This window comes from Ursus maritimus, unplaced genomic scaffold, assembly GCF_017311325.1.
Source record: "Ursus maritimus isolate PB19 unplaced genomic scaffold, ASM1731132v1 scaffold_12, whole genome shotgun sequence".
In the NCBI taxonomy this organism is placed as follows: domain Eukaryota; kingdom Metazoa; phylum Chordata; class Mammalia; order Carnivora; family Ursidae; genus Ursus; species Ursus maritimus.
In genome coordinates this window covers 46322215-46348097 of record NW_024423564.1, presented here as the reverse complement: position 1 = coordinate 46348097, position 25883 = coordinate 46322215, and the positions used below count along the sequence as shown (strand labels likewise).

The following is a 25883-nucleotide window of genomic DNA, read 5'->3' as shown; positions in this document are numbered from 1 at the left end:
ATCTGTGTAGTAGCAGCTGAGGTCAGGTATGTGCAACAAGAAGTCATTTTTCCAAGTGCAAATAACAAGTGTTGAGACTTTCAGGCCCTCCTGGGATTAGCAGATATTTGGTAGATACTTGGTTTAATTGGCTTGATTTAAAAAGCAAATAGAGTTGACAGTAGAGAAAAACTGCAAGGGCCATTTTAACTACTTATGGCTGGGAACTGCATACAAACCAAAGCTTTTGAATATCCAATGATGATAGTCAAACTTTTTATTGAAGCAGAATAAGAAAATTCAAAATCAAGATATTGCTGAATCATACCTAGATGCTTGTATTTAAAATTACTATAGTATATCTATTTGTAATAAGTTCTAGATTAATGACAACATGGCCTGAATTGTACACTAGATTTCCTTCTCCTCATTATCTATTACCAGGGGAAAGTTCAACTGATACCATTTATTCATTTATTCAAGGAAAATTTCTTCAGCTCCTAATAGGGTGAGAAACTATTCAAGGCATCATAGGTTCAGAACATAGTGTCTTGTGCTCAAAGAGTTTATCATAATCCAGTGGTATAGTCAAAAACTCAGCCCTCATAATGCTACAGGAACAAAAACAGAAAGTCCATACTCCAAAGACTACTTTTCAACAAGTATTAGCTCTTTATATTACATCTTAATTCAGAAAAACCAAATGTTAAAATATAGTATAAAGCAACAATATATTAAGATAATGTAAAATTGGCTCTAGAGTAAGAATATAATCAGAGTTCAGAAGAAAGAGCCGCAAACTGTTCTTGTTTTATAAAAGAAATGTATTTTGGGATTTAATATATAATAAATAAAGTATCATAAACTAATAGGGAATGAGATAGATTATTTGATAAATTCTCCTAGGAAAATTGATGTTTGTGGATAAAAATCACGTTGACTTTCCTGTTATATGTCAAAACTCCAGATAAATGAAAAACTTGATATAAAAAATGAAATCATTTAAAAACCAGAAAATATGAGTGAATTTTTCTTTCTAAGATGATGAAAAATATAATGGTAGATATTGAAATATTGGACTTGATTAAAAAAAATCTCTGTGTGCAAAAGTTATAATATTTAAAAGCAAATTGTAAATTGGGAAGTTTTAGCAAAAAAAATATGGCACAGTTTTCATATACTTAAAAAAATAACTTCCAGTCCAATAAAAAAATCTAATACTACGGTAGAATGGGCAAAAAACATGAGGAGAAAGTTCCCCAAAATGAAGCTCTTGTGACTGTTAAATATATGAAAAAATAGAGAAGAATTATTAGAATGACAATGTCTTAGTTTGGGCTACTTTAACAAAATACCATAGATGGCTTACACCAATCATGCATGTCTCTTTTCTGGAGGTTGGAAAGTCTATGATCAAGATGCCATCATGGCCAGGTTCTGATGAGGGCCCTCTCCCTGGCTTGTAAATGGCTAACTTCTTGCTGTATGAACATTTGGTGGAGAGAGGAAAAGGAAGCAAGCTCCTGGATGTCTTTTCTTCTAGGGGCACTAATGCCATAATGAGGGCTCCATGACCTCATCTAAACTTAATTACCTCCCAAAGGCCCTTCTTTCTAATACCATTACACTGAGGGCTACGGGTTCAACAAATGAATTTTGGGAGGACGTAAATATACATAACACAGAGTAAAGACCTCTGAAAATCCATTCTTTCAAAAAGCAACACAAAATATCTAGCTACATATTTAAATATAAATGATATGTAAATATATAGATATTTAAATGACATATACACGATAGAAACTGTTACAAAATAGTGAGAAAAGGAGTTTTTTTTTAAAAATGACATTGGGGGGGCTCTCCTTTACTTGCTAGATGGGATGCTACTTGATTCATGCACCATTTAAGAAAGCCAATTAAGTATTTTTAAAAAACGGTGTTGGGTCAGTGGATTTCTTTGGAAAAGGTAAAATTAAGTCCCAATTTCACCCCAAACACAAAAATGAACTCCTGATATATTAAAGATTTAAATATGAAAAAAACTTTATTAGAAGACAATATGGGAAAATATATGTTGCCACATGGTAGGTAAGGTATTCTTAAATATAATGTAAAAATAGAAGCCATATAAGAGAAGATCAATAAATGTGTTGAAATTAAAATTTAAAAATTTGTATTCTAAAAATAGGATAAAGGTAAAAGAAATGCTGCAGAGTTGGGAGCAGATAGAGTTGCAATGTATACCCAACAGATGATTAATACTCAGAATATGTAATGAACTATAAATCATTTTTTAAAAGAAATAATTATGTTTACTCTTAATATTCTTTTTTTTTCCATCTTGGTAAACTGTTAATGTCATCTTTAAATTTTTACATTGTTATTTATTTTTATAATTTTTTTTACTTGAGTATAGTTAACACACAATGTCGCATTAGTTTCAGTTGTGCAACATAGTGGTTCAACCTCTCTATACTACTCTTCAGGATTCTCAATTTTTTATCACCCAGGGCTCTCTAAGCATCTGAACTACAAGAAATAATTCTTAGGCTCTTAAATCCAATTCTTTAAAGATCAGTTAATGTTAGTATCCAGTTTTTCAAAACACTGTCTTTAGCAGTTTATCCTACTGCTTAGAATTTGAAAACTGGGTATTTTTTTTTTTTTATCATGTGCAAATGCAAGAAAGTGCTTATTTTCATTAAGGTAGATTTAGATCCTTTTTGTCAGAAGATTTATAGGGTGCATAAATATATCTTACATGTGTTGTGATTAACTTAATTGTCTGTATCTTGGCACTGTTATCCTCATGCCACTGGATTTAATTACATTGCATTATGACTGGTAATTAAACAGAACAAAATATCATTATATCATTAGTTGGTTTGAGAAGGCCTTGAAACCTTTTTTCTAAGAGCTATTAAACGTATTTAAAGCTCTCACCACTATGATCAATGCTCCTAGAATTGTTTCTGGTCACTGAGTTGTCAGGTATACATTTGCCAATTACTTGGGATTTGAGCTCGAAGGCACTGATGTGCATTGATTTAGGTGAAGGCTTCCAATTCAATCAGGAAGACGACCATCATTTTGTATCAGTGTTACTCTTAAATTTGTTCTCTTCCAAATGAGGTACTAAAAGATCTAAAGCAGGGGCGCCTGGGTGGCGCAGTTGTTAAGCGTCTGCCTTCGGCTGAGGGCGTGATCTCAGCGTTCTGGGATCGAGCCCCACGTCAGGCTCTTCCGCTGGAAGCCTGCTTCTTCCTCTCCCACTCCCCCTGCTTGTGTTCCCTCTCTCGCTGGCTGTCTCTCTCTCTGTCAAATAAATAAATAAAATCTTTTTTAAAAAAAAGATCTAAAGCAAACACATTATGACTGAATTATCTATGACTATGCAATTAACAGAAAAAAAATTTGTCATTTACAATCAGCTGGATTGTATCTTCCAATGAATCTTGACACTGGATAGTGCATCTTGTAAATCTTTCTATGATGCCACAAGCAGTGACAGGAGGGGTGGAAATATGTTCATTGAAAGACACACTAGAACTATAGTTGTGACCATGATCCAGAATGTGTACAATTATGAAAAAGATAATGCCTTTCAACAAGGCATATCACAGTTGTATGCTTTTTCTTCTCCCATCAACACTTGTTTCTGTCTCCATCTTGATAGTCATAATTTCAAGCTATTCTACTTTTTATCAAACCCTGCTTCCTTCAGAGAATGTAGAACTAATATGTAGGGATACCCTACTGCATCCCAGGAACTATGTTATGTAGGATGTGTTGTTTAAATCTTGCCACCACCTTGCAAATAGGCTCTATTATCACGCTTTTACAGATAAGCAAACTGGGACTTAGATAAAATATATTGCTTAAGGGAAGCTGGGTAGAGAAAGTGGCTGGTACTTTCTGGTTCCAAAGCTATTAACCATTTCTTTTCTACTGTGTTGCCTCGCAAGAAGTTGTTTGTTTGTTTGTCTGTTGAAATTAAATGGCCCTTCTACCCTTTTTATTCCACAAAGTTATTTGTAATGTAGAGATGTGGATGTTGCATCCAGCAAGGAGGTCTATGGAACCTCCTCAAGGAACTATGAGGATGGAAGTTTAACATCTCTCTTGATCTAGAATTTGAGAAGGATACGTATCATTCTTGGATAGCGGATATTTAAAAAGAAATTCCCCAGGCAGAAAGAAGAGCAAAATAAGAGGATACCTTTTAGGATTCACAAAATGATGAGAATTCAGCTACATATAATAGTGTTTTTAAAGTGTTTATATCTCTCTTGTTATTCACCAGCCTTTGGTCCAGATATACCAAATATGCCAATCTTGCCTATGCTTTGTTACAGAATATTATAAGAAGAGTATTACTGTTATGCTTGGCTCAGAATATTTAAAGGAACCCCAAAGTATCTCCTCAGGCTCACCCTATTTAATCCATTTTTCTTTTAGGAGACTTTGCCATGAATCTACTCATAGAACTAGATTCCTAGTGATTGTGCCCCCTAGCTTACAGAAAAAGATATTTTTTTCTTTATTTTTTTATTTTGAAATGATTTTAGATTTACAGAAGAGTTGCAAGGGTAGTATAGAGAGTTCTGGTATACCTTTCTTTCCAGCATCCCCTAACATTGACATTTTATATAACCATGTACATTTATCAAAACTAAGAAATTAACATTGGTACATTACTATCAACTGAATTCCAGACTTTGTTCAGATTTCGCCAGTTTTCCCACTCATTTCCTTTTTCTTTTCCAGGATCCAATTCAGCATATCACATTGCACTTAATCATCATGTCTCCTTAGTCAGAGGAGACAGTTTTTCATGTTCAGTAGTAATAACAGCAAAGATGCAAAAGACTCAGGAAAGTTGTAGTAGGTGGAAAAAAAAGTTTATTAATCAACTCCTCAAAATACATAGACAAAGGAACTTCCGTGTCCTTCTACAAGGACACAATATTGGAAGGACACCATGAGTCTCTTTTCGTGTTGTCCCATTATTTACTTGTCTAAAGGACAAGATTGAGGTGAACATCATTTTTGTGGAAGACAGTAGTCTCTTTTCCCTCTCCAGCATGTCTTCAGGTAGTACCTACTCTTCTGTTTGCTACTGTTCCATACACTAAGCTTTCTGGAGCAGGGCCTTTAGCCTCTACAAAGGGGAAGCCCACAGTTGCCTAGCCGCTTTCCTGGCAAGTAGGTGGATATGTCAGTTCACATTACGTGGGATAGAGTAGAAAAATCCGACCATTTTTTAAAGTGAAAAAGCTAATATTTTGAGATCCACAATTATACCTATTTCCTGTGTTTATTTTTTATACTGTTTAAAATGCAAAGAGGACAAAAGGTGTGATTGGCTCCTTTCAGAACTGCTATAGCACAGGTCATTTGGTGTATGGTTTGTTTTTTGGCATAGTGTTATAAAAAATAATCTAAATTCCTATAAATCATTTTAAAGGCATAACTAAAAACACTTTCTATAAAATAAAGCAGTTATATCATCAAAATTCCCATGCAACAATTTATTAATCATATGTGTATATGTGTGTATGTGTACACACACACATACATATTCTGACTAATATACCTCTTATAGGTCTTTATGTGTCAATATACATATATGTTAGTTTATACAAATGCATATACATACATGGATATATACACATAAATTTATACACATATATGTATACACATGGGTATGTACATGGGTGTGTACATGGGTATGTGCATATATATATATATATATATATATACACACACACACACACACACATATACGTCCTATACACATATACAGTCTAGCCTATGTGTCACATATTAGGGCAAGCCATGCTGTGCTGACAACTTCAAAGTTGCAGTGTGTTAACCCAATAAAAACTTATTTCCTGCTCACATTATATATGCACTGGTGGTTGCCATGGGACTCATGTCGCAATCATTGAGGAACCCAGGTCAGCAAGGGCTCTACCATGTGGTGGTTGCACCATGTACAACACAAGCCCTCTCAATCCCTCAGAATGGAAAAAGAGAGCTTGGGTAATTAAATGAGATTTCTACAACCTCAGTTACACACAACTTTCACTCCCAATTTATTGGTCAGAACTAATCACAGTGCTTTACTCAACTTTAAGGAAGCAAATAATCACATCTTCTAGGTGTACAGAAGGCAAGAGAGAATAAAGTATTGGAGAAAAATGTATATAATGTCTACCACATGAAAAAAATTACTTATGTGAAAAAAAGAAATGCTCTCCTGGGCATAGGTCAGGATAAGTAACACTAGCAGCTATAACAACCAACTCCAAAATCCAATGACTTAATATAATGAAAATTTATTTTTTGCTCCTTTGACAATATAATGCAATTAGCAGGTGGTCCCTACTCCAGGCAGTCAGGTAGGGACTTTAAGATCTAATGTTTGGTGATTTAGCATAAACACTGAAAAATGATACAACAATAAAGAGGGAGTTCTGTTTTACTTCTGCATTGAGTGTAAGAAGGATGACATGGTCAGTTCAATTGCCTTGTACCACAAGGTATGATCCCTTAACAAGTTAAGTGAGCAGCGCCCTAAAGGGGGTTGCTTAGCTACTAATTCCCTTAGTGCTTTCAAGTTCTACAAACTACTTTTTTTGAGGGTAGAAAATAGCATCTTGATACATAAACAGTGTTTTGAAAGAATAATTTAGTCATCCTGGCTTATCTAAATTGGGCAAGATCTGCCAAAAAAAAAAAAAAGTGTAGTTTAGAGTAGTTTAAGAAAAATTTATCTTCTCAGCTTTCCTTCTTCTTTATTCTCTTTCTTGCCTTATATTACTTTTAAACTGTTCAGCCATTTCCAGCATATAAAATATGCTACTGACTGAAGTCGTGTATATTTGCTATTTCCTGTGTCCTTGATTTATATGGTCCAGTTCTTCAGCATGAATAGCTTAAGTTTTGGGGCTACTCGTCTTTCCTTTGCTTAAGTAAACAAACAAAAGAAAGTTATCCTAGTTCAGAACTTTTAAGATTTGTAAATAACTTGCCATTTCAAAATGAACGAAGAGCGGTAAAACTTCAACCAGGATTCATTTGAAATTATGTGGGGTTATAAATATGTCATAGAACTAAGAAAAATATGTACAAATTTCTTTCAGAGCTACATTATCCTCATGGTTGAAGAATGGCTGGAGAGAGCCCTGTACTTATGTGAGGAATTCTTGGTTCTTGTTCTGGGTCAGCCATTAATGACCTCTATGACCTTGGGCAAGAACTGAGTACTAGATGACACCTTGTTATAACTATCTGTGAGTTGTTGCCTAAATTGGCTGCAGCCATCTCTACTGTGGCCTTATGGCTTCTGGATTTTCACTGTGTAATCAGAGCCATGTCTCTGAATAATTGACCGGTAATCTGGATCCATATTTTTTATTGTCTCTTCAGTTGATTGAATTTAATTGCTGTGCCAATGTTCAATGTGTAAAATCGCCTGATGGTGGGCCCTGGGTTGGCTCTCTTCTAGGTGCCGTATACTCACCTCGCTGTGGTTAATTGCAAGGTGGAAATTAGGGTAGCTGAACAGGAACAGACCCTGGAGACTCCATTTTTATAGCCTATATAAACAAATAACCTGTGTCTAGGCTGAAGAAAAAATGCCTAGAAACAATACTTCATCAAATGAAGTAAAAAGGGCATCATCATTAAAATAATACCAAACGAAGGCAATGGCAAAATAGGTTAAATATTCATCTATAAATTCTGGGCACCAAGTGAAATGCCTGGCCAGTTCAGTTATGGTATCATGTTGCCTGATGCCCAGATCATTAGATGAACTTAATAAATAAGATGATGTAATTGAACGGTAAAGACAGTATAGTCTTTTTTTTTTTTCTGGTATATTCTCTGTATCACCTTGTCTTCAAAAGTTACATTTAGCACTAACAATTTAATACATTTCTCATTTTGTGCTACTTACATCATCAGAGTCTTGAGAGCAGATAGCTTTTTAATTCTGACTGATATAGCACCTCTGCATAGGACCACCCATCTTTACTCATTCCTGCTTTAACAATACTCTCCTGGGCTTATGGTCTTATATTTTTGATTTCCCCTTCTTGACTTCTGGACGCTTTTGTGTAATATTTTCAGCTGAATAATATTTAATGATAGATTCTGGGTCAGCTTTCTTATTCCTTATTTGAGTTCCCAGTTGCAGTCTTCTGTAAAGTGGTTAGAATGAATCATGAATATGCTGGTGGTTTTATTTGCCACCTGGGAGCCCTAACTCTAACGTAAGACATTTGAGTTTTGAGCACTTAAGACTGTGGCACACATTAAAACATATTTTTGATGGCATAAATGCTTTTAATTCTCTGTCCTCACATTGTCTCAGAGAGTTATTGCATATTTCCTTTACCGTATGTGTTCAAATAAATTAGTCATGAGGTAGAATATAAATGGTTTCAGTGCTTCGCTACAGCATCTTTCTTCAGGGAAGCCTGTGAAATCCCCAACTGTGTTAATATCTGGAGAAAAGACAAAGCACAGTTAATTGATAAATGCATAGTTATGAGGCAAGACTAGATGCTAACATCACGTAAAGCCTATGCACGATGCCTGTTTGTTCAAGCATATATGACACTGTAAGCACCATTGACTGAGCACAGAAGTTGCGTAAAATCAGATTAATATGTTCTAAACTATCCATTAGAGAGATCTCAGGGGACACACTATCGTTTTAACTGCTAAAAGTAGAGGAAGAAAAAGGTCAGGTGATAATTCCAGCTCTCTTGACAGAAATTTACTATGATTTCTATAAACTTTCTTTGCTTGTATTTATAACACACATTCCTCTTTATCATCTGTCTTATGGTTTGCATTATTCCAAACAACTCAAATAATAAAGAATAAATTATTCTTTATTTTGGATTTGACCCTATAGAAATCCTCTGAGTGTGATGTCATCTCTTGAGTGTTATGATGGTGAGGTACTTTCTTAAGATTGTATTAGATAATGCCTTCTTAACACTATGTAGAGCAGAAAATTCTAATAACAAAGGATAGATTCTCAGAAGGGATTTAATCAGTTGTGTCTCTTCGCTTGAGGGAGGGGGATAAGATTAATCCTGCTCAGCCCAGCGCAAAATGACATGGGTTAGCAATGGAAGACTATCTGCTGATAAGGTGTGTCTGAATTTCATCATATTGCTCTATTACAAAAATGATGAATATTATTTGAGTGTTAAGTTAAATATCAGCATTCAAATTTTAAATAACCCTGCATAAGCACAAATAGTCATCATGATTACACAAAGTTCTTGAGCTAATGTTAATATTCTCCACATTTTCTTGATGCAAAATATCATTCAAACAAAAAAGGAATCCTAAGCCAGTATGTTAGGTTGTCAGGTTCAGAAAGAAGAGAATAATGATAATGGGTTTTGCCTGAGCTTGGGTAATTCCTAGCCCTCTTGGGAACTTGCATTGTATATGAACCAATTATTTTCATCCATTCCATTATGCATTTCACACTTTCTACAATTTAGGCTCTGGGGATATGGAAGTGAGGAAGTTCTGGGGGCACCTGGGTGGCTCAGTTGGTTTAGTGTCTGCCTTTGGCTCAGGTCATAATCTCAGGGTCCTGGGATCGAACCCGGCATAAGGCCCCCTGCTCAGCGGAGAACCTGCCTCTCCCTCTCCTTCTGCCTGCTGGTCTGCCTACTTGTGCTCTCTGTCAAATAAATAAATAAAATTAAAAAAAAAAAAAAGGAAGTGAGTAAGTTCTGTACTCTGATTTAGTTTGAAATGCCTGTGTGCATTCATTCAAAAATAGTGTGCCCTAACTATATACTAGGAAACAGGTACTTGGGATACGTTAGTTAAATAAAGATTTTAGCCTTTATGGAGTGTACATTCTAGTAGGGAAAGACAGAATAAGAACAATAAACATAATGCAAAGTGAATTTTATGGAGTGCTAGAAGATGCTAATTGTATTTAAAAAAGGAAAGAAACATGGTATGGAGAATCAATAGTATGTTAATGAGGGAGTAGCGAGGAAAGACTTGTAGAGGTTGCAATTTTAAATGAAGAAAGGGATAAAGAAAGGGGGGTAATCAGAAGGGGGAATGAAGCATGAGAGACTATGGACTCTGAGAAACAAACTGAGGGCTTCAGAGGGGAGGGGGGTGGGGGAATGGGATAGGCTGGTGATGGGTAGTAAGGAGGGCGCGTATTGCATTGTGCACTGGGTGTTATCGCAACTAATGAATCATCGAACTTTACATCAAAAACCAGGGATGTACTGTATGGTGACTAACATAATATAATAAATAAATTAAAATAAATAAATAAATAAATGAAGTTGTTGAGCTAAGCCACAATGAGAAGGAGATTTGATCAAAGAATTGAAGGAGGTGTAAGAGTCAGCTATGTGCATAACTGGGAGAATGTTCGCGGAGAGGGAACAGCCAGATCCATTGCCTTAGGGCAGGAGAATGTCTGCTGTGTTTGAGCAGCAATGAGAATGGTTAATGTGGATGGAGTGACTCCAGCCCCAATATAAATATGTGAATGTCTTCTAACGCCCAACCCAATTTCTGTGGGCGGATGAGTTGAATACAATTAGCCTACAAAGTGATGTAAAAGGAACCAATAAATACTGAGCACCTAGTATTTGCACCTAATGTTTTCTTACCTCGTCTTCACAATAATCTATTAAGGGTGTTATTGTAATCACCATTTCACAAATTGGGGTAAAATACATAGATAGGTTATAATACCAAGGCTACAAAGTGATCAAGGAATGGGGCTAAGATTTGATCCTTCAAATCCTGAATTCTTTTGGCTACACAATCCAACTTCACTAGTAGTCATTACTTTAAGGTTCAATTTCTAAACAAAGCAGCCACAAATATCTGAGGATTACTAAAACTCAACTCCAAGCCTAGCAAGTAGTGTCCTGGTTAATAGGGCCAGGAGTGACTGTGACTCCCACTTGCTGTCTGTCACTCACCTATTTCCCAGCACACCTTTCCCTGTCTACAGGAGAAGTTATTGAAGGTGACTTAGGTAGAGATCACAGACACCAAGAGATGCAGACAACTATTTAAAACAACCCACCAAAGAGAGCCATATGACCAGTCTGTGTTCCAATTAGTGTCCCCTTTAGGTCACATTCCTGAGCAGTCATCTGATAACACCTGCTTCCTCCTCCCAGCATGTAACTGTCAGAGTGTTCTTGAGCAGTCAGCTGGCACCCCCAATAACAAACCCCTGCCAGCAGCCCCCTCCATTCCAAAGATTGGAATCTACCTATAATAATAATGTATTTTAACTCCATATGGAGTTCTTAGCATGAAATATAAATGTTTATGCTATAAAATTTCATTTCTAAACAAGTCTGAGATTTGTGAACCTTTCTTCCCTGAGGACATAAGTTGTCTGTTCTCTGATAGACATTTTTATTACTTGCACTTGAGCTTCTCTCTTATTACACTGAAAAATATTAAAAATGTTTAAGATTACAGTTTACCACACACACACATACACACATTTACTCAGTCATGCTCTATCTTACTTTAGATAAAATATGCAAATATCTGTGTCAAATGTAATGCAACAAGATTAAAGTTGAATCCAATGACTGCTATGTTGAGGTTTAGAGAGGAAAGCAGTGGTAAACAGATCAATGGGAAGGAATAGTGAGAATTAAAACCAGTTTTTGGAGGGCATGGTTTAGATAGGCTCCTGGGCCCACACACTTCATTTCCCCCGTGAATTTGTGCTACTGCGGGAAGAAAGTGGAAAAGCCTATAACCCGGAAAAAAACTAGGCCTTCTTGTGGTCAATTTCAGCACAGTGTTACAAACAAAAGAAACACAAATCCAAGTCTAAGTGGGCTTTCAAAAAAAAAATAAAAAATGGAATCTTGACTTGCACGTTTTCCTGTATGAGGGACCAGAAACACTGAGTGGCCCTTCCCCTGCAGTGCAGTGAACTTGCAGCTGAAGTATTGCAAACATACCTTCTAAATGTATTCCTAAGATGACAGTAAGAAAAATCTCCAATGGCAAAAGAAAAGGAAGAAAGAGAAAAAAGGAGAAGAAAAAGAAAGGGGAAGAGGAAGAATGAGCTGAAACTCGAATAATGAACCCTGAATGGTAAGCAAATGGGTTACCTGGGATAACCTGGCAGCTGCAGCTGGGATGCAGAGACCTGGCCGCAGAAATAGAACTCGAGACTTTCGTATTAAGTCCAGGCGCTCAAAGTGGGCTGAAGGGGTCACAGGTCATCACCAACCCTGCCCCCAGGTAGAAGATAAAAATCATCTTGGGAGGAAAGCATTCCCATTTTGGCGCCTGAAGACTACCACAGAGCAGGTCCTCCCCGTCCCCCCTGGAAACTGGTTGACATCTGGAAAGCACTATTTAAAAACCTCTGGCTCCTAATGAGTCACGATTAAGATTAATAGGAGGATCCATCCTGCAGGGGGAAAACTGAAACCCATCTGGTGTTGTTCCAGAGACATACCTGAGCTATTTGGACCTTGCACGTAATTGTGATCAAGATTTGATGTCCAAAAGATGAGGAAAGCTAAGTCAGCAGAATCCTTGCTAAAATTCTGTCACAACATGTCACATGGGTGTGCCACTCATTACATTATTAACCGCAACAACGGGAACACAGCAATAATAGCAAATATTTAAGAAACGCTTATTTTGTTCCAGGCACTATCCTAAGGAAAAAAAATGTACTGAATTATTTTGGCAAACTCTGAAAAACATGTTGTCTTTATTTTATAGATAAGAAAACTGCAGTGCAGGGAGGTTACGTCTTTATTTTATAGATAAGAAAACTGCAGTGCAGGGAGGTTACATTCTTTTTTTTTTTTTTTAAAGATTTTATTTATTTATTCGACAGAGAGAGACAGCCAGCGAGAGAGGGAACACAAGCGGGGGGAGTGGGAGAGGAAGAAGCAGGCTCATAGCGGAAGAGCCTGATGTGGGGCTCGATCCCGTAACGCCGGGATCACGCCCTGAGCCAAAGGCAGATGCTTAATCGCTGTGCCACCCAGGTGCCCCAGGAAGGTTACATTCTTGTCCCAGTTCACGTGGATGGTAAACACGGAGCCCGGCAGTATGCATATGTTCTGACACCAGCTTATAAGCGGAACGAAGCAAATAGTATTTATTTCAATTTCTTTTCTGCTTGCTGACCTATTGAGCAGTCTTGGCTGAGCTGGAAAGAAACCGAGATCACCTTATTTTCTTCTCAAAAATCTTCTAGCTCCCAGGCCCTTCCAGAACCTGGGCTTACCCCAGTCTGCAGCCTTCTACCTATTGGCGGGCACTAACATTTATTTGTTCTTGGCATCGCTGTATGTCCTAGTCTACTGCAATGTCACGGATCATTCTCATTCAGGGACTTTGGAGGAGGAACTATTCTTTTTCATTGAGAGTCCATAGGATTTTCATAGGATAAGTGATATGAGTGAAGCACCACAAATATAAAAATGCCACCTTTCATAGTTCTAAGTAATATGGTAATGTGAGAGACAAAAATGACATTTGTTATGAATTGCAATCATCTCTTTAATCCGGGCTTGTTTAAGAGAGAAATAATTGGAATTATTATTGAGGAATAGTCTAAGATAAAGACAGAAGTTCTAATTTTTTTTTTTTAATTTAAGGAAGACAGAATGAAAAAGTTGAGTCGTGGGTAAATCATTGCCTAGCATATACAAAGACTTAATACAAAGTTTATGAACTAGCTCGATAAATAAATCACATTAAGCTCGTGGCTACTAAATTAATAGCAAATAAGAATAGATCAAATTGATCTGGTAATAAGCCTTTGGAAAAAGTTATGAAACAGGAAGCTTACCTGTCCTTTCTTACATTGGACATTTTTGAGAATGGTTTCAATTATTTAGTAAACCATAGTGAGAATTTGTAAAAGGTACAACCTGACGTTAATATAAAGATTACATTTATCATTAAAACACACACAGAACTTTGAGGCAGATGAGGTACAAAACCATCAAGGTAATTAATTTCTTTTGAGTGTGATATAGGCTTAAAGTGCAAAATAATAATAATGATTTTTTTCAGATAAAATTATTAACCTTTTGTATTGTGCATTGCACAAAACCCTAAGCTAAGAGCACTGATAAGCAAAGTCCCCCAACATGCAGGTGTAAACTAATGAACAGTGGAGAGTTTATGAGCCTTCCTCCAAGATAGTTTGTTCTATTAAAATAACTGGGAGGCCTGGAACCCTGAGGAATATTTGTCATTTTTTAAATGAAATCACTCCTATTTTTGAACAATTTCAACATTACGTGCTACTATTTTTGTCTCTAAATCTGACTCATCAGTTAGAACCTAAATATTATTTTTAGGTTATAATTCTGTTTTAGATTAAAAAAATATATTGGATACAAACTTGGACTAGATATATTATCCCAGGCCAGCTATTTCTTCCAGCTATAATTATTATAATTAAAACCCTTATTATTCTTTGTCTAATTCATTTTCCCGTTAAAAATAATTATTCTAGGTGATGAAATACCTACTTACACTTGGATGTTATCATCCTCTTTGGTCTACTATTATCAGATGTTAAAATATTACTTCCATTTCAAGAACTTCAGTAAGAAGACAGCAAAACTGGGGGCTTTTCTTATGAAACCAAACAGATGCCTATGTTTAAAATGAAATTAAAAGTAATGGAAAGTTTAAATTGGAATCCAAATAAATAACTCTAGACATTTACAAGTGCCTTTATTTCTCTAGTCTGTGCTAAGAGAAAAGCCACAGAGAAAGATAGAAGAGCGAAACATAATGAGGAAACTTTTAGTCCATATATTTCACTTTAAGAAGTTACATTAACTAGATGTCAATACTCAAAATAACATTGTTTTAGACTCACAAACTTATATAATCTTCCAGAGGAATGTATTCATTAACACCAATTTTGTGTGTGGTGACAATGTGATAATATAATCTGGTATGTTCTAGAAACTTCCCTTTTTTTTCCCAAACTCATTTTGATGTCTACCCATTAGATATATTGACATTATCATATCAACTTTTATTTTGCCATAACATCAAATTCTCATATCAATGCATGGCTTATGTTTATAAAAGAATTTGAATTTATTTTTCTTTTTCCTACCATCCATATCCACACCCACTGCACACCTAACATTTGAATAATGACTTGCAAAATCCTGGTAAAGACAGGGAATAGGAAAGGTCCCAAGTAAGGAAAAGGGTAAGAGACATGCTAGAAACAGCTGAACTTAAATATACAGATTATGATTATAACTGACAAATAGGTTGTCCATAAAGGCAGAACTCTTTACATGAGTGTCAAAGCTTCAGAAAGAAAGGATGTTCCAGGAAGAAATAAAAGTGGTGGTCATGGGTTTGAGAAAGATTTGGAAAAATGAAAAGATTGGTATGATGCCTGTTTCCCAAGATGTCTTCATGGATGAAGTCTGAGCTATTGGAAGAGAAAGTTATTGAGCTAGAGACAGTGGTAGAGTTAGAGGTAGAATAGAAAGAACAAGAGAGAGAAAGAGAGCAAAGATTTACAGAAGATGTTGAAAGAGCCCATTGTATTTAATAAACACCAGAAAAGGATTTTTATCCAGAGGATATTTTTAAGACCCTTGCAAATCATTGATAAATTGACATATAACCCAGAAGAAATTGTCAATTTTATAAACAGCCCAGACACAGAAGAAAACCAAATCATCAATAGAAAGATACTCAACCTCACATTTCAATTAGGAAAATGTAACATAAATTAACAATGAGATACCATTTCACACCTACAAGGATGTAAAAAGCTAAAACATCACAAATGTCTATGTAGATACACATGGAGGAAACTTACACATGTGAATATAAGAAGATGCATATGCCCTCTGACCCGGCACTTCCAGTCCCAGGTATTTGTCTTGGAGGAACTCACGCCGCTGTGCACAAGCTACCTTGTACACTGTGATTTGTCCTTTTTTTTTTCAGTGCTGCTTATTTTGGTGAAGTAAAATACTTTTCTCTTGTCAGGGGACTAACGAATTATGCTTTCTTAAAACTATGGAATACTCTACAACAGTTAAAATTAATGATCTAGAGTTTCATGTTTCAATATGGATAAATCTCAAGAAATATAATTTTGAGTGAAGAAAACCAAGTAATGAATCATTCATATAATATGAAAACATGTATGTTAATATTCTAAACTCATAAAACAATAGGATACAAATTTAATGGATGCATAAAATGTAGTAAAAGTACAAAAACATGCATGGGAACAGGACATACCAACTTCTGGGTAGGGTTAACTTTAGGGGTGGTCATAGGGGAGAAAGTGAAAGAGAATGGGTTAGGAGGTGCCATTTTTCTGTGATATTTTCTCTCCTTAACCAAAAGAAAGTGGAGGAACTTCCAGTGATGTGGTCTTGGCAGCAAGGTGATTTTTAATCGCCAAAAAATTCCTCCTGAAAAATAAACAAACAAATTAGGATAGCAAATGAAAACTCCATTGACAACATCTAAACAAAACTAGAAAAAGATATTTCCATAAACTTCAGATTATGAACACAAATGATAAGTCACCTCCAGCAACAGAATAAGAACGTGATCAAAGCTGGGTGGTAGGAATAGTGAGAGATGAATGGGGACAACCTGTGTACTCCACAAACCAGCACTTTAACATTTGCCAGCAAATATCCACCTCTAACAGAAGAAGACCCTACATATTCTGGGTGGAGACATGGGAAGACATATCTGAGGAGGACCGGTGAAACTAGGAAAAGTCCCCAGAGTCTCCAGTTTGCAAGTGAATTAAGAAAACTGCACTGTATAGAAAAAAAATTAAAGGTCTGAGCTAATTTCAATTTATAGCTAAATGACCATACAATTAAGCCATGGGTTAACTTCCATCTGTAAGTTAAATGACAGAACAAGGAAGTAAACAGAGAAATCCAGAATGTAAGGCATTCTAGAGGACAACAAAGCCAGTTTCAATAGTTAATGTCTGAGGGGAAAAGGAGGAAGAGAAGGACTTCTTTGAATCAAAAGAGATTATAAGATGTAATCAACTGAAAGTAGGGACCTCGTTTGGATTCTGATTCAAACAAATCAATGAACACATTTTCCAGACCATTTATAATTTGATTTTGGATGAGGTATGAGATGATAACAAAGAAATATTGCCAATTTTATTATGTGATAATAATACTTTTAAAAGGAAAATGCCCACACTTTGTAGAGATTTATATTGAATCATATAGGGGTAAAATTATGCTTCCTGATAGTTGCTGTAAAATATATAAAGAAGGAAAAATGGAAACAGTATTTTAAAAATTGGTTAAGTTATACAAAGCTACATTAATTGAAACAATGTGGTACTGGCATAAAAACAGCTATATAGACCAATGGCATAGAACAGAGAGCCCAGAAATAAACCCGTTTGCATATGGTCAAATGATCTGCAACAAAAGTGCCAAGACTACACAATGGAGGAAAGAACAGTCTCTTCAACAAATGGAATTTGGAAAACTGGATAGTCACATGCAAAAGAATGAACATGGATCCTTACCTCAGACCATATACCAAAAATTAAGTCAGAATAGATTAAAGACCTAAGTGTAAGACATAAAACCATAAAACTGCTAGAAAAAAACAGGGGAAAAGCTTCATGACATTGAATTTGGCAATGGTTTTTTTGGTATGACACCAAAAGTACAGAAGCAAAAGTAGACAAGTGAGATCATATCAGATTCCAATACTTCTGTACATCAAAGAAAATAGTCAGCAGAGTGAAACGCAACCTTCAGATAGGAGAAAATATTTGTAAATTATATATCTGGAGTTATATTTAGACTACATAAAGGACTCCTACATCTCAACAGCGACAACGACAACAACAACAAACAGCCCTATTTAAAAATGGGCAAAAAACTTGAATGGACATTTCTCCAAAATAAATATACAAATGACCAACAAGCATATGAAAAAATGCTTATCTAAAGAAATCATTAGAGAAATGAAAATTGAAATCCCAAAGCAAGATCCCCTCACACCCATTAAGATGGCCAATAACATAAAAACAGAAAATAACTAGTGTTGGTAAGAATATGAAGATATCAGAAGCCTTGTACACTGTTGATGGGAATGTAAAATGGTGCAGCCATTGTGGAAAAACAGTATAGAGGTTCCTCAAAACATTAAAAATACAATTACCATATGATACAGTAGTCCCACTTCTGCATATGTATCCAAAAGAATTGAAAACAGAATCTCAAAGACATACTTGCACACCTGTGTTCATTGAAGCAGTATTCACAATAACCAAGAAGTGAAAGTAACCCAAATGTCTATCAACCAATGAATGTATAAAGAAATTGTGGAAAATGCATACATTGTAATATTATGTAGTGTGAAAAAAGAAGGAAATCCTGTCACATACTACAACATGGATGAACCTTGAAGACATCATGCTAAGTGAAATAAACCAGTCATAAAAAGACAATTACTATATGGTTCCAGTTTTCTGAGATATCTATAACAGTCAAATTCATAATAACAGAAAGTTGAATTGTAGTTACTGGGGACATGGAGGAATGAGAAGTTGTTCAAAGGACATAGAGTTTCAGTTTTGCAAGATGAGAAAATTCTAGAGATCCATTCCAAAACAATATGATTATAGTTAGCACTAATGAATTACACACTTAAAAATGGTTAAAAAGGGGGGCACCTCGCTGGCTTGGTCAGTGGAGCATCTGACTCTTGATCTTGGGGTTAAGAGTTCAAGCCCCACGTTGGGTGTAGAGATTACTTGAAAATAAAATCTTTTAAAAAACAGATAAGATGGTAAATATTAAGTTATGTGTTTTTACCACAATTAAAACAAATAATAAATAGATTGAATGAATGTGACAAAAATTTGGTAAATGTTCATGACTTTTTTTCAGAAAAAAAGAAATTTGAAATACGTATGGCAGTGCATTAACATTTGTTCATTTAGAGCAGGGAGCAATTGGGTGTTTTTGTATGCTTGGAACATTTCATGATTCAGAAGAAGTAATGACTATAGAAACTTGACAACATTGGACCTTAAGTTTATTCAGTTTGAGTCCATGGGTCCTAATTCCAAATTATTATAAGAAAGGAAATCCTATACTAATCAATTGTGACCAGTAGAGAAGATCAGATAGTTCAAACAGGACTGTATGAAGATGATGGGTCATTTCCCAGAAAAGTGATTTGGGCTTTGAAGAAACCGAAAATGTTTACTCTAGGTTGGAAGGGCAGAAAGGATTTTTCCCTGTAGATTAAAAACCAAACACAAATGGGTAGTAAGGTCTGGATGCATTTGGCTATCACAATTTGATGCCATTATCTACTCATGCCACTAATAAATCCTGAAACTCCTATGCTATCTTTTTCACTTTCTTGAAAGAGAAAAATACAAACAAAAATGCTTGCAGTATTCCAAGGTATCTACTGCTGTGTCCTGATAGCTAAAGATGATAAATGATCTTTTCTTGAGGAGATGCTAAAAACTTGTCAGTTATATTAATGATCCAGACAAGATGACTCATGAGCTTTTACACAGTGTTATCACTGACTACATAAAAAGAACAAATTGAATGATATTATATTAAAGATAATGGGACAGATGGTAGCTACACTTGTGTTTAACATAAGATAACGTATAAACTTGTCCAATCACTAAATTGTACACCTGAAACTAATATAATATTGTGTGTCTACTATACTCAAATTTGAAAAGAAAAAAGCAGAAATTGATAATAACATCAATATCAAAACAAAATTGCATTCCCTGAATCAAATAGGTTGTAAATGACTATCAGCCTCCCCCACCACCAGTTACTGGGGAAGTCTGCCCTATAATTTTATACCAATTCTTTATTGTTTGCTCTGTATGTTTTTGCATGGTTAGGAGAAGTTTCTGAATATGACCAATAAAGATCTTTTAAAAAGTTTATGATTTACTGTGTATTTTGAAATAATTATAGATTTACCAAAAGTTGCTATAATGTAAAGTCCTTGGGTACCCTCATCTACTTTGTCCCAATGGTTACATCATGCATTAATTATAGTACAATGTCAAAAGCAGGAAATGTATATTGGTACAATGTTGCATATAGTTCTGTGTCATTTTATCATTTGTATAGATTCCTGTAGCCAGCACTGCAATCAAGATACAGAATTCTTCCATTACCACGAAGGTCTACTAGTGTCAGAATCAAATGTAGAACACTTTTTCTTTTCTTTTTTTTTTTTCCTTTTATTTACCAGTTTCAAAATGCCAAGTTATACTCTTCCATCTTCCATTATCAAATGTAGAAATCTTTCCTCCCTGTAAGTTTCTTTACTTTTTTTAACTTATAATTGTCTTAAATACTTCCTCTACGTACATTGAGGTCCACCTCAGGAAAGTATACTTCCCACTGACACTGCAAGAAAGAAACTGTTGTCCTGCTGGCTGGTAGTGACAGTTCCCCAACTCGCCTCCTCTAGTATCACTTCTGTGGAGAAGGGAGGGTGCCTCATTACTGCCAGGGGGGGACGGGAGTGCAGGTTCCCAGAAGACTTCCACTGACACTGTCAGAGAGGCTTGCTACTGCTGGATGAGGATGAGAGTCCCATCTCCCAATCTGGCTTCTCTTTCACCACACTGACAGTGCGTTATTACAGCCTGGCAAGGGGAGAAGTCCAGGACCCCACTCAGCTCTTGCTGACAGTGATGGGACTAGAGCTGCATTTTGGTCCACAGTGCACTTCTGAGGTAGGGCAGTTATTATCTAAAAACTTCATCTAGCTAAACCACCCCTTTCCTTGTCCTTTGCTAGAAGAACTGGATTTTTTTTTAAGGTTTTTTATTTATTTATTTGACAGAGAGAGAAACAGCCAGCAAGAGAGGGAACACAAGCAGGGGGAGTGGGAGAGGAAGAAGCAGGCTCCCAGCAGAGCAGGAAGCCTGATGCGGGGCTCGATCCCAGGACCTGGGGATCACGCCCTGGGCCGAAGGCAGACGCTTAACGACTGAGCCACCCAGGTGCCCCAGAACTGGATTTCATGAGGGCTCTTATTTGTCAGTTTCCATTGGTTTTTTCAGGTATGGCTCCTCCAGCACCCAGTCCAGGGTATACAAGTCAAAAGACAACCCAGGGAACCGGCCATCATGATCTTTCTTGGGTTCCCAGATCCACAGTTGGTCAGCCTTCCCCTCTTTACCCCACAGTCTCCTTACGATTGTTTTATGTATCACATCCAGGACTTTTGCCTGCACTTAGGGGAAGGCATAGGGAGAAGGGCATCTATTCCATTGTGGTCCAGAACCAGACACCTGGTGAGATTTTAGAACTTCATGAAGTTTAACTCTGTCCAGGCGTTTTTAAATTTGATTAATCATTAACCAGCTTTTAGTAAACATTTCTTTGTCATCTAATTTAAGACAACAAGAGACATGAGTTACGGTGGAGGAACCACCTCACACCAACTCTAAAAGCTAAACTAATAAATTCTGCATATAGTGACAAAGATCAGCCACCTGACAAGTCACCTTCAAAGAACAACGTGATTTCTTTTGGAAAACAGTAGCGACAGGGCTTGACTGTGGCCTAGATACGTACTAAAATAACCAAGGGAAGAAATGTGCGAACTGGTTATTAATGGGAAACCTCAGCGGGGGGGTGGGGGGGTGCTCCAAACCCAATTTTAATACTTTCCATTTCAACATCATTTAGTGAGAAAATGCCCTGAACAGAGGAGTGGATTTCCCAATACTGTATTCTTAGACACTCTGTCCTTAGACAAATGTATGCACTGGGCCAAGATAATTTGATGGATTCATTCCTTTTGTTCTGTTCCACAAAAAGAAGTAACTTTGCACTTACCTGTTGGACTTCCTGTCAAGTTCTTAGGGAAAATAAGCTGAGAAAAAGGTTCAAACATCTGATACCTGTGGCAACTCTATTTCTCTGTATAATTCTTTAAATTAGCATTCTCACCAGATCTCATGAGTTTCGGTTAGTGCGAGCCAGTCCCCCATTTCCAGACCTTTAAAGCTGAGAAGTAGATGATGAAAAGAGGGACCCAGAGCAGCTTAGTGTCTCCTTGTGAGACTCAGGTGACCTTCCCAAGCACTATCTCTAAACTTCTTAAATTATTCCAATTAAGTTACATATATATATACTTCAAAAACAGGTGAAACTACATTACTTTAACATGAACAGAAATATTAATACCTAATAGACATATAACAGTGAGCCAGGAACTCTAAAGAAAAAATATCCTTAAAGATTAATATTCAAAAGAGTATATATGTTTCCCAAGGTAATCTGACAATCTGATAGCAATCATTATTCCATTCAACAAATATTCACAGAATGCCTTGTACTGTCCCAGGTCTTAGGATAGATCAGGAAAGGCAGCAGACAAAACGCCTGTCTGTGGAACTTGCATTCTAGACAAGACAGAAATAAGACATATAAGTCATATAGATATTAGAAAGCAACACGTACCATGGAAAAGAAAAAGGAAACCAGGGTGAAGGAGACCAAGAGTGTGGAGGTTGGGTGGGGAATGGGCAGGATGCAATGAAAATTAGGATTGTCCAGTTGAGAAGGTGAGATTTTACGCAGATTTAAAAGGGATGAGGCATGTAACCAGGACAGCCAAGGATAAAGCATTGAAGGAGAAAGCAATGGAAGAGATGGTATCAGAGAGGTGATGAGGGTACACAAGACAATGTGGACACATTTTGGCCATTTTTGAAACAGTCTTAAACTGACTGACACAAGAAGCCATTGAAGATATTCTTTAACCTTTTGTTTTGATATAATTTCAAACTTACAGCAAAGTGAAAAGTACAAGGAATACTTTTATATACATTAGCCAATTGTTTACACTTTTCTCCCAATTGCTTTTGTCATTTTCATTCTCTTGAAATGTAGATAGATAGATAGATAGATAGATAGATGATAGATGATAGATAGATAGATGATAGATAGATATAGATAGATAGATAGATAGATAGATAGATGATAGATAGATATAGATAGATAGATAGATAGATAGATAGATAGATAGATAGATATAGATAGATGATAGATAGATATAGATAGATAGATGATGATAGATAGATAGATAGATAGATAGATAGATAGATAGATAGATAGTTGTTTTTTCTGAACTATTTGGCAGTAAACTGGAGACATTTGTGACCCTTTACCACTAAAGAGTTCTGTGAATATTTTCTAAAAACAAAGGCATTCTCTCTTTCTCTTGCTCTCTGTCAAAATAAATAAATCTTTGAAAAAAGGGGGGCTGGCACCTGGGTGGCTCAGTCGGTTGAGCGTCTGACTCTTGGTTTCCACTCAGGTCATGATCTCCTGGGTTGTGGGATCTTGCTTCAGGCTCAGTGGGGAGTCTGAGATTCTCTCCCTCTGCCCCTCACCACACCGGCACAGGTGCTCTCTCTCACTCTCTCAAATTAAATAAATAAATCTTTAAAAAAATAAAAACAAAGGCATCCTGTCACATAACTCCAGTACTATTAGCAACATCAAGAAAATTGATATTGGTAAATGCTGTTATCAAATTTATAGCCTATATTCGAATTTTATCAATTTTCCCAATAATATTCTTTATAGCTATATTTTTCTCTATGACACACAGCCCTGGAATTAATTTTTTCTTTAAGAAGTCTAGGTTCCTTGATAAATAGAAATCAAGATCTAGGTATTAGGTGTGCTCAGTGCTGTCATAACTTTTAGAAAGTCTCAATGAACATATCTAGTATATGTACATGTACACACACATACGGCTGTATCTATAATCACTGCTAAATTATTTTAGCTAGATAGGTAAATATTAAAAATCATAAGTTTATATTGATGTTTTCCATTTCAATTCAATACCAGTGTTTCTTTTTTCCATATTTGTAACTTCCCCTTAAAATACTACTCCCATTGCTTTTGATATATTTACTCATTTGTTTAAGCAAGTTTTAATATTGCTAACCCATATCATGGCAAAAAGCCAACCTATTAACTGAAGTTCAGTATTTGTTTAAAGTTTTTAGAGGTAAAGTTACATGCAATGAAGCATAACTCTTAAGTGTACAATTTGATAATTTTTGACAAATGCTTACACCTGTGTAACCTGCAACCCCTTTACTTCTGTTAAGCATGAAATGAAACCAGCCAGGGAAAAGTCAAGAACATATGCAAAGAGGTGATTATAATAATTGACCAGAGAGTTTTATTTATTTTTTTAAGATTTTATTTTTAAGTCATCACTGCACCCAACATGGGGCTCAAACTCACAACCCCAAGATCAAGAGTCACATGCTCTACCAACTGAGCCAGCCAGGTGCCCCCCAGAGAATTTTAGTGAATCAAGGAGAGGAGTAAGGATATGGGGGCTGGACAATGAAAAGGAGAAAGAATTAGTGGATTTGAGATTCATGCGCGGTTGAAGGATAACATGGGACATTTTCTTGTGATGTGTCATATCTCTGTGACAACATAGTGACTGACACAATAGAGGTTTATTGTCAAAATATGAAAATACATTGAGAATTCATTTGCTTTTGAATAATCCTAATGTCTTATTTTCCCTGGGAACAGCTTTCTTTCTTGAGGCCACTTATAGATTAGTGCATGCATTTATAAATTGCTTTCTACATTTGCTAAGCTTAATATGAATGTGTGAAATAAAAGAGAACACAAAACTTGTCTTATGGTTGTTATTATTTAATTTAGATGGCAATTCAGCACTTCCTACAAAGATGCCATTCAGCTTTACAATGTTAATGAACAATTGCATCACCTTCTGAGAGACTTTTGGTCTTGAAACTTCAATGAGACATTATAGGGTCTCAGTTTAAAATTTTGTATTCTAAAATAATTACAGTAAGTTATAAAGATCCCTCTAAGAATGTAGTGTGAAATGTAAATATGGTTTCTTCTATCTTGCTTGATAGTGAACGATGCCCCCTCCCCTCCAGCAACCCTGTTTGTTTCCTAGAATTCAATGTCTCTTATGGTTTGCCTCCCTCTCAACATTCCTCTTATTTCATTTTTCCTTCCTTTCCCCTATGTTCATCTGTTTTGTTTCTTAAATTCCATGTATGAGTGGAATCATATGGCATTTGTCTTTCTCTGACTTATTTCCTGTAGCATAATTCACTCTAGTTTTATCCATGTCGTTGCCAATGACAAGATTTCATTCTTTTGCTGGATGAGTAATATTCCATTGTGTGTGTGTGTGTGTGTGTGTGTGTATATGTATATATGTATATATGTATATATATATACATATACACAGTGTGGGTAGCATAAATAGCATATATATATATATATCACGTCTTCTTTGCTCTCTCACAGTGCTGATAAGCAACACCACCAAAGTTGACCTGAGGCAGAACCGAGACCAGGCATTCTTGGCCGCCTCTCATTGTCCCTGGCCTTCCCTCTGACACCTGCTGTGTGAGATTCTCTATTCTCATGCTGAATTTCATCCTCTTGCTCATTGCCTCCATAAGTTACTTCTTAGGAAAAGCAAAGAAGAAACCAAATAATTAACTTTGAGTATTAAAAAAATGAGTCAAACAATATAAAATAATATCCTTTTAAAACTTTTTGCAGCATGATCATAAATATTAGATATTTTTGTGATAAAATATTTTTGTGATATTAGAGGGGTTTATCTATTTATTCCCATATTCCATCCAGTATCTTTAAGAAGTCCGGTCTGCTGTATTTGTATTAGCTTTCTCTTTTTCAATTTATTTGTCAATGACTTTACATTGTGTTCAGAAATTATGTGAGTTTTTTTTTCATCAATTTCATGAAACTTTGCCTATG

The 25883-nt window shown here is 36.0% G+C and overlaps 1 protein-coding gene across 2 annotated transcripts in view; it reads right to left on the bottom strand.

Annotated features, from left to right (window-relative positions):
• Positions 1 to 14734: 14734 nt before the first annotated feature.
• Positions 14735 to 25883, bottom strand: part of PTGER3 (prostaglandin E receptor 3) — a 175771-nt gene continuing 164622 nt past the window's right edge. For both annotated transcript variants that reach the window (XM_008690830.2, XM_040627132.1), the window contains one exon: positions 14735 to 16478. In XM_008690830.2, coding sequence (XP_008689052.2) covers positions 16400 to 16478 — 79 coding nt within the window. In that variant the 3' untranslated portion in view covers positions 14735 to 16399. The remainder of the gene's footprint in view (positions 16479 to 25883) is intronic.